A 16,926-nucleotide genomic window follows, 5' to 3' on the forward strand; every position below is an offset into this window, starting at 1 on the left:
TTTAATCCTCTGCAAATGTTCCTCTTTACATTATGAAGCATAAGTCAGGTGCAGGACTCTGCTGTTACTAATCTCCAGCATAACAAACACTAAGGAAAATAAAGCCACTGGTGAGATCAACTAACACAAACATACCCCCAAGTATGTCTTAGATCCAGAGAATCGATAGGAAACACAATGAATTAGATTCTTATTCTAACAGAATGCACTAATTGGAAATCCATTTAGAACGGAGCTAAAGAGGAATTTTCTTCAGCAGAGGGTGGTGAATCTATGGAATTCACTGCAACAGTTGGCTGTGGAGGCCAGATCATTGAATGTATTTCAGGCAGAAGTTGCTAGGTTCTTGGTAAGTCAAGGTGTGAAGGCAGGAGAGTAAGGTTGAGAGGGAAATGGATCAGCCATGATCAAATGGCAGAGAAGACTCAATGGGCCGAATGGCCTAATTCTACTCCTATGTCTTATGGTCGAATTAAATGGGAAATGAACATGCATCCATCCAACTCTGACACTCTTGTCCCCCTTCAGTAGAAAATAAGGCACTTTCAATTTGCTTTCATTCCATAAAGTTATCTGGAGTAATTTCAGACACTAGACTTTATTTGTTTTTAACCAATTATTATTTCACAGCCCACTAGCCAAGTTGTGGATATGGCTTTCTTTTTAAAGAAAGCATCTTTAAAAGCCCTGTTTATATGAGCTTTGCAACTGTGGGAAAAAAAACAAAATCTATGTTGGAATGATGACTGCCAAACCACATATCTATTATGTGATACTAAAAAATGTACCTGGTTAAAATTCTTGAATGAAAATTCTTTACAAAGTGCATCTCTGTCTTCAACATCTTCCCAACCTGCTGCTTTTAATTCGGGCAGAAGTTGTTCCCTTTCTTCTGGAGTTAACCAATGGCTCTGTGAAGCCTAGAACAAGACAAGGTACAAGACTATCATGAAGTTGGGAATGGTTCATTACAAGTTCAAAAATATTTTCCACCATGGAAAAAGACCCTGACCATCTATCTTATAATAATTTTCCACATAATTAATCCTTCATATTTTATTGCCCTCTCGGTGCCCAACATGCAAGACAAAACAATTCAAGTTGGTGCAACATCTCCCTATAGTTTATAGCCAGCCAGTCCAGGCAACATCCTGGTGAACCTCTTCCGCACTTTCTCCAAAGCCTCCACAACCGTCCCATTGTGTGCAGACCAGAATGTGAAGTGTGTAACATTTCTACCAACTTAACAGAATCACAGAGAATCCAGAGTCCCTTTGGAAGGTGCATAGAGAGGCCCAGCATAAGTGGCGGGACAAGTGTGCCACCTCCAAAACTGCGCACAAACCTGCCCTGTCAAGAACCCCCTGTTACACCCATGCACAGTATACTAGCCCCATCTTGGCCTCATCAACTCCTTCATAACCCAGTGATCAGCTTCAACCCCATGGTATCACTCAAGAAGAACAGGCAACCTTTGTGATAAAGGATAGGGATTTAAACTCATGTCGAATTACACACCCTCATTACAAACTGGCCTAACCGTCACCATCTAACATGTGTGTCTTGTGGAGTTGCTAATGAAAGCTGAGGATTAATAGGTTGATTCTCCCCATGTTTAACTGAAAAAAAAATTGTGTGTAAAGCAGGGACAAGTAATCAAACAGTATCGAGACAACTGAAAAAGTCCAGCTGTGCTTGTGAAGACTGGCCCCTCTCATTTTGACAAAGGCACAGTTTATATGTTTTGGGGGTTGGGAAAGATTATTAGAATGTGGCAGAAAAGCCTTTGTTAGAGAGGCTCAGCCTATCACTGGATAGGCAAGAACAGAACCACACAGACATTGGAGATAGGTATGTAACGTACTGTACCCCTATTATACAGCGGAGAAGGTAATAACGCACCACAATCACACGATTACCGAGAATATCAAATAATTTGGGTAATTTCTGTGCGATGACAGGAATCAGAATCCTGTTAGAGATATTTAAACAACTTTTAGTAGGAAAGCTGGGAATGTACTTGGGAAATAGCAATATACAGTACTCCAGACTTCTTAAAACATAAAACTGGAGAAGAGCAAATAATTTACTAGGATAGCAAGCCGACAGTGCTCAGGAAAGAACTACTTACAATAAAGTATTTCAGGTTACCCACGTTCCATCAGGAAAATATACAAATATGTTTGTACCTGAACAGTTAAAAAAGTTACAAATTTATTTGCACTTTGTCATTGAAGGCTTGATCAATTTTAAACTGCTCCAGCAGCAGGTCTTTCTTCTTACAATTTCTTAACTTCACCACAAGATGGCAAATCATTTCAAATCAGAATTCAGCCGCAATTAAGTTCAGTTTTTTTTTAAATCTCCATAATCTATTGCTTTAACTTTGGATAACACCTTTGTATATTTGAAAATATCAAGTAGGCTCAAAATATTATTTCCTTTATGATTACCTACTAATATTATTTTTGCTATAATCGCCCAGCTTTGGAAATATAGTTTATTACAAGGATATTTGGCAAAGCCTACAGTGATAGATAATCAAATCACCTGGAAGGGAATTTGGTGAGTGTGTTAAGTAGATAATAGAGTTAATGTAGAGAACGAGATTTTACTCAAGATACATCATAGTGCTACCATGTTGGAGCATCGAATTCTGTAATAACAAAGGATACGGTGACCTACATGAAGGTAAGTTGGAAAAAATTTTAAGCTCGAAAACAGAATTTAATGCAGACAAGCGTAAAGGACTTGCGAGACCAATTTTAATACCTCACCCACTCTTAAGCCAAAACACCAAGAGTATTCTGACAAGCTCCATCACTGTCTGGTATGCGAATTGCAAGGCAACTGGCCACAAGACCCTGTGACAGATCGTGAGGGCTGCTGAGGGAGTCATCAGAGTCTCTCTCAAACCCACCCCACCTATCCATGACATAAACCAGAGGCATTGCATTCACAGAGCCCGAGCCCACCGCATTTCAAGGATTCCTCCCAGCCATCCCAAAATGTCTTTAATCTCCTACCATCAGGCAGGAGGTATCGCAGTACAAGAACAAGGAGTGTTCGGCTGGGTAAGGTTTCTTGCCCCAGGCTGTGAGATTTCTGAACACCGCTACCACACAGTACACAGTATTCATGAAAGTGCCAGTAGCTGCATACTGTTGTTTATTTAACTATATGTTGTTATGTAATTTGTCATTTTGGACATGTACTGAATATTTTTTATTATGTGCTTTATGTGATATATGCATTGTGATTTGCACCTTGGTCCCAGAGAAGCAGCATTTCGTTTAGCCGTATACATGTGTGTAGTTGAAATGCCTCAGTGTTAACATTTCAAAGGACCTGTCCTGGACGCAGAACATAAATGTAATTATGAGAAAAGTACAGCAGTGCCTCTACTTCCTTAGGAGTTTGTGAAGGTTTGACATAGGCTTCTATAGATGTGTGGTGGATTATATTGATCGTCTGCGTCACAGCCTGGAAACACCAGTGCCTTTGGATGGAAAATCCTATGAAAAGCAGTGGATGCAGCCCAGTCCATCATGGATAAAGCCCTCCACGCCACTGAGCATATCTACACGTAGCATTGTTGCTGAAAAGCAGCATCTGCCATCAGCGACTACCAACCCGCCACCAACCCCTCACACCACCCAGGTCATGCTGCCATCAGGAAGGTGGCACAAGAGCCTCAGGACTTATACCACCAGGTTCAGGAACAGTTATTACCCCTCAACCATTGGGCTCTTGAATCAAAAGGGCTAGCTTTACCCTAAGTACTAACATTTAAAATTACACTAGTGATAGATTACATTCAATGATAAAGCACTTCCTCCAGTCTGTTTCACCTTTTAACAATCTTTCTTAGAACACTTTCTCCAATCAAACTTCCACTGTTTAGAATAACCCTAGTCATTATTATGTTACTTTTTGCTGCACTAATGATTATATTCATGATTTGGATAAGAATACAGATCACCAAAATTACTAGTCTAGTGGGTTGTGAAAGAGGATGACTAAAGTTATCTAGATCATTCGAGAAAGTGAGCAAAGGAATAGCAGAGGGACTTTATCTCAGACAAGTGTGAAGTGATACGTTTTGGAAAGTTAAAACAGACCAGGACATGTAGAGGATGACAGGGCCCCTGGAGAATATTATTGATTAGCAAGACCCTGGGGACAAGTACAAAGTTTCCCAGAAGTTGGGAAGAAAGCCTATAGCATGCTGGGGTACATGATTTGGGTTATCAAGGTGCAGCTGTCAAGGGATTGCTGAGATCACACTTAAGAGTATTGTGTGAAGCTCTGGTCAGCTACATGAAGGCTGTGACTAAGCTACAGAGGGCGCAGCAAAGTACGTCACCAGGACTGTTGGCCAAGTTGTAAGCAGAGACTGGATAGGCTGGATATAATATAATATAATAATAGGCTAGATATAAATACAGAAGTGAAGCCCTTAAGATAATTGATCCAATACAGGTCCTCCCCACAGCTTGACATAATGAAGGCTAAAACATACAAATAGATATTTGGGAGACTGGTGGAATGGGTTTGCTGGCTACTGCAGGCATCTTTTGCCGTGTGGGAGCACTGCAGTTGCATTTCCAATGGGAACTATTCAGATTATAGACAGCTCACAGGAACCAAGTCCTGCCGTAACCTGAGGAGGTCCTGCACTGAAGTTCAGTGGCTGCAATAAGCCCAGATCAGAGACATGGTGCTATACCTTAGGCTTACGTAGGGTCTTGTTGGAACAGTATAGGGGAGGACAATAAAGGTCAGGGTGGGCAGTTGAAAGTTCAAAGTAAATTGATTATCAAAGTACACATACATCACCATAAACAAACTTGAGATTCATTTTCTTGCAGACATACTCAATAAACCCATAATGGAATAATAAGTGCAATAGAATCAATAAGAGACCACACCAACTTGGGCATTCAACCAGTGTGCAAAAGACAACAAACTGTGCAAATACAAAATAAGAAAGAAATACTAAACAAACAGACAATAAATATCAAGAAAAGGCCTCCAAGAGGATGACAGCCTTGTCGTAGGATTTATAAGTCTGCATGTTTCAATAATCCAGAGCACTACGTTGGCAGAAGCCAGGGCTTTGTGCTTTCACTCTTGGTAAGGTACCCATGCCAAACAGATCAAAATGGTAGAGGACAGACCAAGAGTGGTCCACCAATCCTCCAGATTCAGGGGGTTCAGCTCAGGGCTAACAACCCTGACTGGTAAAACAAAACTGCTACAGAAACAGCAATGAAGACTCCTTCCACATCTGAGTGCAATGGTATTTCTGGGCCTCTCTCCGAAACTTACATGACTGAACAACAGTGGGAAAACGAGCTACTGACAGGATGAAGGACCTTCACTGCTGTCCTAAACACCAGCGGTGTAACAGGCAGTAGTGATCAAGGACATGAGGTGAAGAGTGCTTGAACGGGAGTCCAGAGGTTGTGGGAACATTTCAGTGAAGCTATCCACTCTGGTTCAAGAACCTGATGGTTGAGGGCTAATATGTCCTGAATATGGAGTGAGTCCTGAGACTCCTGTACCTTCTCTCTAATGGCAGCAGCAAGTAGGCATGACCTGGGTAGCGGGCAGCCCTGATGATGGATGCTGCTTTCCTGCTACAACACTCCATGTAGATGTGCTCAGTGGTGGGGAAGGCTTCACCCATGATGGACTGGGCCATATCCACTACTTTTTGTCAGACTTTCTGTTCAAGGGCATTGGTGTTTCCATACCAGGCTGTGATACAGCCAGTCAATAAACTCTCCACTACACATCTATAGCAATTCAAGATGTCTAACTTTCACAAACTTCTAAGGAAGTAGAGGCACTGCCATGCATTCTTTGTAATTGCACTTACCTGCTGGGCCCACAGCAGGTCCTCTGAATTGATAGTACCGAGGAATTTGAAGTTGATGATCCTCACCACCTCAGATCCTCCATCAGGACCTCTGGCTTTCTCCTCCTGAAGCCAATAATCAGCTCCTTGGTCTTGCTGCCATTTGTTGTTGTGGTACCCCTTAGCCAGATTTTCAATCTCCCTCCGATATGCTGATTCACCACCTTTGATTCGGCCCATGACAGCAGTGTCATCAGCAAACTTGGATATGGTGTTGGGGTGGTGCTTAGCTATACAGTTGTATGTGTAAAGCGAATAGAATGGTGGGCAGGGGGCTGGGTAAACACATATCCTGGTGGTGCACCTGTGCTGACAGAGATCGTGGAGGAGACGTTGTGGCCAATCTGAACTGACCGCAGTCTGCAGGTGAGGAAACGGAGGATCTATCTGCACAAGGAGGTATTGGGCCAAGGCCGTGAAACATATTGATTGGCTTTGAGGGGATGATGGTATTGAATGCTGAGCTGTAATCGACGAAGTTCATCCTGGCGTATGCATCTTGGCTGTCCAGCTGTTCCACGGTTGAGTGAAGAGCTGTCAGCCTGTTACTCTGGTACACAAATTGAAGCGGATCCAAGTTGCTTTACAGGCAGGAATTGAAAACTCAAGACAACTAGGAGATCAGGTCTACCCCATGCATTGAACACTAGTATGCCACTCAGCAGTCACCCAATCTGCATATAATTCCTCCAGTGTGGATGAAACTAGCAGATGCAATAAATTATTTTATTTTGATATAAGCAAGTTCATCATTTTAACCACAACAGCCACTGAAAGAGGCTTCCTTCCTCATCACCTTAAAACAACAGCTCAAATGGTTTGTTATTATCTTCTTGAAACTACAGGAAACAAAAATTATTTGAGTTATTGGTCCTAGTCTTACAAAATTATGGTTAGTTACAGCTTCCTATTTCTGCGATTGCTCTAAAAAATACCTTTCATAGTCAATGATTGCTTTGTTATTTTTGTCTCTGGGCAGAGATTGGTTTTATATTTCAAAGAAGTTAAAATGATTGCTTTATCAAGCAACTTCATCAGCCTGTGGCCCTCTTACAACAGAATGAGCCCATTCAGTCCAGTGACAACTTATCAGCTCTCAGAGCATTCCCAACAAATCTCCCCAAACACGCCTATGTTTATTTCCCTACAACCTATTTTTTAGATCTCTCAGGTGCTAATTTCCTGCTTTTATCCACCTCCCACCTCCTTCAAGTGCTCCTGCCACCCACCTATTAACTCCCAACTTGACTGCAATGTGGCAGAATTAGGAATTGCAATTGGAATTGGAATATTATTGTCTCATCTGATGAGGTAACAGTGAAAAGCCCATCTTACAAACTGTCCATACAAATCAAATCCTTACACAGTGCATTGAGGTAGAACTAGGTAAAGCAATCACAATGCAGAATGAAGTGTAGTGCAGTTAAACAAAAGAGGCACAAGAACATAAGATTGTGAGGTCAAGAGTACAGCTTATTGTACTAGAGAACCAGTCAATAGTCTTATAACAGAGGGGTGGAGAACTGTCCTTGAGCAACTGAGTGCAGAGTCAGAGTTTTGGATCAAATCCTGAAGCAGTGTGGCAGCAGAACTAACTCTGACTCCACTGTAGGTTTTCGCAAATAAAAAGATATGAGGCGTTTTATGTTTAAGAAAAACCCTAACAATTCATTTATTGTACTCCAAAACCTGAGCACAAAGCGAGGTAACCAAACTTGATGTAATTACATCACTATGTCAGACCAGACTCATAAAGTGAACCCCAACTCAATGTCAGTGGCTGTGAACTATGTAGGTTTTTCCCAATTACTAAGTCACCAGTTTATTTACCAAGTATATGCAAATACTACTCTGACATTTACATCTAACAACCTATTTCAATATTCCTTGATATAAGATATCCTCAAAGGACTTTTAAGTTATGGGGTGCTGGGAAACGTTGTGGTTAGCCACCCTGTAAAACTAAAATGACTTCACAGTATGCAATAAGTACTTTATTGATTCTGACTGGGAAATTATTTCATTACAGCAGCAACATTTAAAAACAGACTTAGCAATAATAAATATAATAATATCAACTAATAAAGTACAGAATAATATACACAATAATTTACCAATATGCAATGATGTACAATAATAATGTACAAAATAATAAAACAGAGACTAGTGTACTATGCTGTGTTCTCCTGTCAGACAGAGATGAACTGTTGTTGAGGGGTGATTGATAAGTTCGTGGCCTAAGTAGATGGAGATGAGTTATACAGCTCTTGTTACATGCACATGCAGTTCAACTCTTCCAGTGATTATGCAGAAAGTTTTAAGTTAATAGCTCACTAGTTAATAACTCATCGGAATGATTGATAAGTTTGTGGCCTAATGTAAAAGGAGATGCGTTAACTTCAAACTTTCTGCATAATCACTCAAAGAGTTGTAACGAGAGCTGTATAACCCATCTCTGTCTACCTTAGTCCATGAACCTATAAATCACCCATCTGTGGACATTTTCTGGAGGTCCAGGATCCGTACGCTCCACGACCGCTGGGCTAAGTGTGTAAATATAGAAAGGGGGGACTATGTTGAAAAATAAATGTGCTGCGTTTTCTAAATTTGACACCCTCCACCTTTGGCCATGAACTTATCAATCACCCGTGGTATATGCTTATTGCATTTGGTAGGAAAGATTTCCTGTAGTGATCCTTGTGATAGTGGAGCTGAATGAGTTTGTTCAAAAGGGTGTTCTGCTGCTTATTCAGTAGGTCACGGAGAGGATGTGCTTTATTGTCCATAATGTATATTACATTTAAAAAGAAAACCACTGTTTCAAACTAGTCTTTGTTTTGATAGATATCCATATACAAGAATAGCATATTCTGCTCTGTCCATTTAGCAAGATATGACGGAAATGAAGGTAGGTAGGGTGCAAATTCTATGTGCTGGAATGGCTAATTCTACTAAACTTCAGGAAATTTCTGACGTCAAGCCATATCAATACCAAATATTATAGGACATTTACAGAAGAATACAGTCTGCATTATTAATGGGAAAGAAATCTAAAATCAATTCCAAATAAAAGATGATTCCAGTTAAAGATTATGCTTACCGTAATCTTTATTTTCTTTATTAAAAGAGTCAGGTGCACCCAGTATGACACTAGCAAGCTCCAGACTTCCATATTGAATTTCAAAATAAATTTGTTCCAGCAGATAATTAAAGCATTTTGGGTCTTTTTTCTTAATTTGTGGGGCATAAATTAAAGGAAGACAGGGAACTCAACACTCTTTTTGCTTATCCAGTTTCATCTTCAAGCATAGTAAACAATACTCATGCCATCTAAAATTATACACTTGGACTCCAATTGTTGTCACAGTGCTAATCGAGCAAAAGATGTGCAAAGCAAAACATAGGAACTGATTACGAAATGTAATGATTACATGCTTATAACAATTCAATGTAAGCTTAAAAACTACTTTTGAATTAATCAAGTATTTCATAAATATAAATGGCTGCAATGATACTACAAAAGTACATTGTACAATCTGGTTATTGTGTAAATCATTTCCAATATAATCTTTGAAAAAGAATTCTACAATCTGAATTATTTGGCAAGCCTTTAGATACACAAATCCAGTATCTAAAGCAATATACACTGAAAAGGCAAGCTTCTGAAATACTTCTGGCTCTCACTGAGAAGTGAATGATCCACTTCCAACTTCCCTGCCCTCTCCCTATGACCTCAAATTTCAAATAAGCAAACTGCTGGAGGGAAGATGCTAATAGCAGCTAATCCTCTCCTACAGTAATTATTGGAACCCACCTTCAAAGGCATCGTCAAAAGAAAATACTGAAAGCTGGCAGATTTAAGATTAGGTTGAAGATGCACTTGGCAAAGATACCATAAAAAGGATTGTTGTGGTAACTCGAGAGCAAGGGTTTCAGGGATCCATAACCGCAACAATCTAGAGCAAAAGGAGCAACTGGTGATGTGTAAGCTATCAGAGTACAAAAATAGTTGGCAAGGTGAAGATTAGAAGTGAAATGAAAATTCTAAATGCATGACCTTAGAGCAGGTATTCCCAGCCTGGCACAGAGCCTTACCACCAACCAAGGGGTCTCAGAACTCCTGCCTTAGAGAATCAGAAACTACAAACCCCATTTCCAGAAAAGTTGGGATATGTTCCAAAATGCAATAAAAACAAAAATCTGTGATATGTTAATTCACGTGAACCCTTATTTAACTGACAAAAGTACAAAGAAAAGATTTTCAATAGTTTTACTGACCAACTTAATTGTATTTTGTAAATATACACAAATTTAGAATTTGATGGCTGCAACACACTCAACAAAAGTTGGGACAGAGTTAAAATAAGATTGAAAAGTGCACAGAATATTCAAGTTAACACCGATTTGGAAGACTCCACATTAAGCAGGCTTATTGGTAGCAGGTGAGGTATCATGACTGGGTATAAAAGTAGCTCCATCAAAGGCTCAGTCTTTGCAAGCAAGGATGGGTCTTGGCTCACCCCTTTGTGCCAAAATTCGTGAGAGAATTGTTAGTCAGTTCAAAAGGAACATTTCCCAATGCAAGATTGCAGAGAATTTAGGTCTTTCAACATCTACGGTACATAATATTGTGAAAAGATTCAGAGAATTCAGAGACATCTCAGTGCGTAAAGGGCAAGGTGGGAAACCACTGTTGAATGCGCATGATTTTCGAGCCCTCAGGCAGCACTGCCTAAGAAACCGTCATGCTACTGTGACAATTATAGCCACCTGGGCTCGGGAGTACTTTGGAAAACCATTGTCACTTAACACAGTCCATCACTGCGTCCAGAAATGCAACTTGAAACTGTATTACGCAAGGAGGAAGCCATACATTAACTCTTTGCAGAAATGCTGGCGAGTTCTCTGGGCCTGAGCTCATCTCAGATAGACCAAAAGACTGTGGAACTGTGTGCTGTGGTCAGATGAGTCCACATTTCAGCTAGTTTTCGGAAAAAACTGGCGTCGAGTTCTCCATGCCAAGGATGAAAATGACCATCCCGATTGTTATCAGCGAAAGGAGCAAAAGCCAGCATCTGTGATGGTATGGGGGTGCATCAATGCCCACGGCATGGGTGAGTTGCATGTATGTGAAGGTACCATTGACTCCATTGAGGTGTATATTAGGATTTTAGAGAGACATATGTTGCCATCAAGGCAACGTCTCTTCCCAGGACGTCCATGCGTATTTCAGCAGAACAATGCCAGACCACATTCTGCACGGGCTACAACAGCGTGACTTTGTAGACTGGCCTGCTGCCAGTCCAGATCTATCTCCTATTGAAAATGTATGGCGCATCATGAAGAGGAGAATCAGACAACAGAGACCACGGACTGTTGAGCAGCTGAAGTCTTATATCAAGCAAGAATGGACAACATTTCCAATTGCAAATCTACTACAATTAGTATCCTCAGTTCCAAGACGTTCAGAAAGTGTTATTAAAAGGAAAGGTGATGTAACACAATGGTAAACATGCCTCTCTCCCAACTTTTGTTGAGTGTTGCAGCCATCAAATTCTAAATTTCTGTATATTTACAAAATACAATTAAGTTGGTCAGTAAAACCATTGAAAATCTTTTCTTTGTACTTTGTCAGTTAAATAAAGGCTCACGTGAATTAACATATCACAGATTTTTGTTTTTATTGCATTTTGGAAAATATCCTAACTTTTCTGGAAATGGGGTTTGTAGTTTGGGAAGAGCAGTCACTCCATAAGCAGAGAGATACAGAACATAGTTGTAAATAAGAGGCTACAATGGAAGTGTATAGCAGTATAGTCTGGAAGGGGCAAAAGCAGGATGTTCCGTCAGCTCTGCAGCCCACATTATAGCAATGAGAAGACAGAAATTAAACTCAGCTCTAGGCAAAAAGACAGCAAAAGCTATAAACAGCCTTGGAAGCACCAAGGAGTCAGGTGAAATTCACTCGTTTGTTATGTGTCGTGTCGTATGGTGTGGTCTCCCCATGAACATGATTGTTCTTGGCAATTTTTTCTACAAAAGTGGTTTGTCATTTCCTTCTTCTGGGCAGTGTTTTTACAAGACGAGCGACCACAGCCATTATCAATGCTCCTCAGAGATTGTCTGCCGGGCATCAGTGGTCGCATAACCTGGAGTTGTAATTGCCCGATTCCAGCCCTTCTCTGATCGATCAGTTGACTGGAAGGGGAATCAAACCCGACACTTTCCCTGAACTCTCTCGCTCAATGTCTTAAGGATACCAGCCATAGAAGCGTCTAAAAGGGCCCTCTAACGCCCGTTACGTTCACCCGGCGGCTGAATGCAATGTGGCTCTACAGTCCGAATTACGAGTAAAATCAAGGCTACAAAGGAAAAACAGAGAGGACGCTGTTGTGACATTTTCACCGACCTATACGGGCAATTCCTTCTAAAGTTCATTTGCAACAGTCGCTATGTGAGGCCCTTACTAGCTTTTCCAGTGCTGGACTCCACTCCCCGCTTTCATTGTGCGTGCACTTCGGTTTATTATGGTACGTACCATATTTGAAGACGGCGTGAGGACGACAATATAAGGGTGCACGGAGAAGAGAGCAGGAAACACCTTGGGCCCCGCCGAGCGACTGAACATTAACCAACTCATCACTCCTGAAATAACCTACGGCCTCTGGGTTACTCCTTCCGCTTACCGCCTCTACCGAGCAAAGTCCCGTCACGGGCCGGGCCGGTCCGCGGCGGAACGCTCAATTCCTTTTGCAAGAGCATAAAGCCAGCCTATATTTACCATTGCGCGTAAGAGTGCGTTAAAAGTTGAAAACCGATTTAATTTTATAAGTGCGATGTGCCATATTTTCGTCCCTGTGCAAGGAATAATTGGAACGTACATTTCGTCCCTGAGCCAAGCGTGGATCGCTTAAATTGCACTTTAAATTCCACCTATAACAAACCGAGAATCTCCGGCGTACATCAGCAGTCCAAAAGTAAACTGGGTAATCGGGTCAGGTTATTAATAAGCAGCAAGTAGGCATTTATAATTGCACTACTCTCAGTAACCGAAAGGGATATAATTTGATTTAGCAAGAATTGAAAATTACTTAGTCCTAATGTGGGAATGTAACAAATTCTGATTTGGCACTGAAACTGCATATTAAACCTTCACAGGTATGTAAAAAGGCAGGTGCATGGTTTCAATACTTGCTTACTAATCTCCCAATATGTATCTTAGTGCAAAACAAGGCAATTCATGTAATTTTCCATGTGCTTATTTCAATTTGCCAAAACAGCTTTAGCGTTATTACCCTTCCCTGGTTAAGATACCTACCTTGACAACAATCTGGCAGTAGTATAATAGTATTTATGAATGTCCTCATTGCTACAAATGTGGCTATTGAAAATAGAGCTATGAGGAGTGAATATTTTAATGTCATCGAATTTATTATAAATATCTACAATTATTTCTTACAGACATACAATATACTTGCTCTCCCTTTTCCCTTTAAAAGGAAACATGAAATTATTCATTAAAGTATATAGTTAAAAATTCAACCAATTTCAAATTCACTCAATCAGATTGGTTTTCTTGACCTCTGACATCTCATCAACTGTCAATCATCCCTGGTGTCCATTCCAAGTTTCCTGGATTCATTTGCTTCACCTCTGAAGACTGTGTGTTGTCCACTTGGTTCTAGGTCTTCCATCTCCTTCTGACCCTTGTCCTATTCAATCAATGCTTCATCATAGATCTATTGTCCACTATGTATGGGAAGTGGAGATAACCAGAAGAATTGGATCAGCTTATGATTGACTACTGGAGCAGACTCGATGGGCTGAATGGCCTACTGCTGCTCCTATATCTTATGGTCTTATAAAGTCTTTATGAAGATGTTCATACTTCATTATTTCCTTTCCTTTGTTGCCCTTCAGCCCTGCTAATTGACATTGCTCCAGAATAATTCTGTTGGCATTACATTGATACAGTTATGATCATCAGCAGCTGTGGAATTGTATTCCACAACAATCACTTGGTACAGAGCCTACCTCCCTCTGTCATCACCATCAATCAGGGGACCCACCAAGACAAAATACGATATTGTATGGTGGGCAGTAAAACATGTTGTTGTCCACATAGATATAATATCATATCTCCCTTTGGGATCATTAATGAGGGGATTGCCCAGTATTTAACAACATCCTATTAACTTCTAACAGACAAAGCTCTTCCTCCAGCTGTGGTTTAAAGGAAGTGGGAACCTTTTTTCAGATAATGACAGATGCATTTGCCTCCCAAACAAACATTTGCCTTGCATCCAATCGTGCTACTGGGCAAGTCAAGTCACTTTTACTGTGATTTCGACCATAACTGCTGGTACAGTACATAGTAAAAATGAGATGACGTTTTTTCAGGACCATGGTGTTACATGACACAGTATGAAAACTAAACTGAACTACATAAAAAACAACAGAGAGAAAAAAAACTAGACTACAGACCTACCCATGACTGCATAAAGTGCACAAAACAGTGCAGGTGTTACAATAAATAATAAACAAGACAATAGGGCAGTAAGGTGTCAGTCCAGGCTTTGGGTATTGAGGAGTCTGATAGCTTGGGGGAAGAAACAAGTAAGAGAAAAGATATTTGCACTGCCCTAAAAGCTCTTGTAGGGCCACAAATGCTGCATCAGAATAATGAATTGCTGAAATGAATGCCCATAGCTTGTTCTTCCCATCAGTATCAGGGCACCATGGTAGCATAATGGTTAATGCAATGTTATTACAGTTTGGGGCATCAGAGTTCGGAGTTCAATTCTGGCATCATCTACATGGAGTCTGTATGCCTTCCCCATGAAATGCATGGCTTTCCTCAGGTTTTCTCCCGTATTCCAAAGGCACACCAGTTAGTAGGTAAACTGTTCATAATAAATTGTCCCATGATTAGGCTACAGTTAAATTGGGGGTTGCTGAGTGGCATGGTTAGAAGGGCCAGAAGGACCTATTCCGTGCTGTATCTCATTAAATAAATAAATAAATTTTGTGCAATTAGCTCTGGTTCAGGTTCAGGAGCAGTTATTACCCCTCAACTATTCGGCTCTTGAACCAAAGGGGATAATTCCACTCAACTTCAGTTGCCCCATCACTGAAATGTTTCAACAACCTATGGACTCACTTTCAAGGACTCTTCATCTCATGTTCTCAATATCTATTGCTTGTTTGATTATTATTATTATTATTATTTCTTTTTGTATTTGCACAGCTTGTTGTCTTTTGCACACGAGTTGAATGCTAAGTTGGTGTGGTCTCTCATTGATTCTATTATGGTTATTCTTTTATGGATTTATTGAGTATGTCTGCAAGAAAACAAGTCTCAGGGTTGTATATAGTGACATATATGTAGTTCAATAATAAATCTACTTTGAACTTTGATCAGTGGTACCTGTGATTCTACCTCCTTATACTGGACTAGGTATAATATTTCACTGAGAATCTGAAATTCCTTTCCTTGACATACTTTCAGAATGGTATTGCAACCCACAAATGGAGCTGCACTGCACAAATGCTCATTCAAGTTGTGCCCCTTTAATTGCAACAATTATCATTTTCACTGGAAAACCATTTAAACACCAACATGCAGTAAATACTATTAATTCTATGTTCTTGCATCACCCCATCCTCTGGAGTACCTCACAGTTCACTCGGTTATTCTCATACTTCTGGCCATGAAACCCAGGAATTTACCCTTCAGTGATCAGATGACAAATATTGTAGAGGAAGAGAAGGACGCCACCATGAAAAACCTCTTGTGTTGGCCCAATGCCTGAACTCAGCAATTATACCCCAAACAGTAATAGCTCAATTGCTTGAATGTCACCTGAACTCTCCCATCAGCCATTCTTGCACTGGGTGATCCAACAACATCCCAAGAAGCCCAGAAATTGCATCTCTTTACCAGTCTTTAGCAGGATGGGAATCACTCCCCCTAGTTTTTGATTGGATGAGTGGAGCTTGTAGTCACTGATGTACTGGATTCAAACATCCCTTCAAGTTTTTCACTTTGTCCCCATAATTTTTGCATAGTAGGAGAATTAAGGGTTTTGGGGAAAAGGTAGGTAGGTAGGTGGGGATGAGTCTATGGCTAGATCAGCCATGATTTATTGAATGGTGGAGCAGGCTTGACTGGCCAGGCAGCCTACTTCTGCTCGTTCCTCATGTTCTTATGTACTTCATTCATAGTTTGTGGTGCTAGTAGGCTCACCAGTGTCTCATATGTCCCTGACCCTACCAGTACCCTAACAATAGTGGTGCCACCCTTCCCTGCATCTGCAGTTATGCCTCCTCTGGAACATAATTTGAGATTCTTTGGGCTCAAAAATTATGCTGATTAGTCCATAATGCCTCTGCTCATTCTGCCACATATTTCACCAATGTCATCTTTGCACACCTTCCCATGCTGCTACTCACTAAATTTCCTCATTTTATGTCTTCTGTAAACTTTAAGATTCTGGAAAGATAGTTTTACTTTTCAAAAAAAAAAGCCTAAGGAACCAAAAAATATAGCAGTAGGCATGTATGTTCTACCATTCAATAAAATTATGGCTGATATTTTATCTCAGCAATAATTACCTGCACCCTTTTCCTTTCTTGATGATGTTCAGTGACCGAGTCTACACAATCACCAAAGTATTAGAGGGGTCATAATTATGAGGTGATAGAAGGAAAACAGGACCCTGAACTCCAGGATCAAACTCTGGATGCACCTAGTGCCTCCTGCTTGCATGGATATCTGCTCCAAGGACCCACCAGCCTGGGACAGCCCAACAGCCATGGAAGTCTTATATCACCCATCCTTATTGCTTGCCTTTAGGCACACTGTGGAGGGATGTCCTTCATCAACAATCCACATTGCTTGCTATTGAGCACAGTGTGGAGGCCTGGACTCTGATATCCTTCTTCACCATGTCCACATTGCAGAACTTGAATGCAGAGCGTGGACCAGAGGCCAAGTCTCTGAC

General features: G+C 40.7%; 1 protein-coding gene across 3 annotated transcripts in view; it reads right to left on the reverse strand.

Moving 5' to 3' along the window:
- The window catches only part of LOC132405537 (pterin-4-alpha-carbinolamine dehydratase 2-like), a 43,048-nt gene extending 30,156 nt beyond the window's left edge, over positions 1-12,892 (reverse strand). The window contains exons 1-2 of one of the 3 annotated variants that reach the window (XM_059990429.1): positions 12,462-12,892; positions 789-920 (exon numbers count right to left, since the gene is read on the reverse strand). In XM_059990429.1, coding sequence (XP_059846412.1) covers positions 789-920; positions 12,462-12,563 — 234 coding nt within the window. In that variant the 5' untranslated portion in view covers positions 12,564-12,892. The remainder of the gene's footprint in view (positions 1-788; positions 921-12,461) is intronic. The other 2 variants (XM_059990427.1, XM_059990430.1) reach the window with 2 other exon arrangements.
- Between the last annotated feature and the right edge of the window lie 4,034 nt (positions 12,893-16,926).

The sequence above is a fragment of the Hypanus sabinus genome, chromosome 15, assembly GCF_030144855.1.
Source record: "Hypanus sabinus isolate sHypSab1 chromosome 15, sHypSab1.hap1, whole genome shotgun sequence".
In the NCBI taxonomy this organism is placed as follows: Eukaryota; Metazoa; Chordata; class Chondrichthyes; order Myliobatiformes; family Dasyatidae; genus Hypanus; species Hypanus sabinus.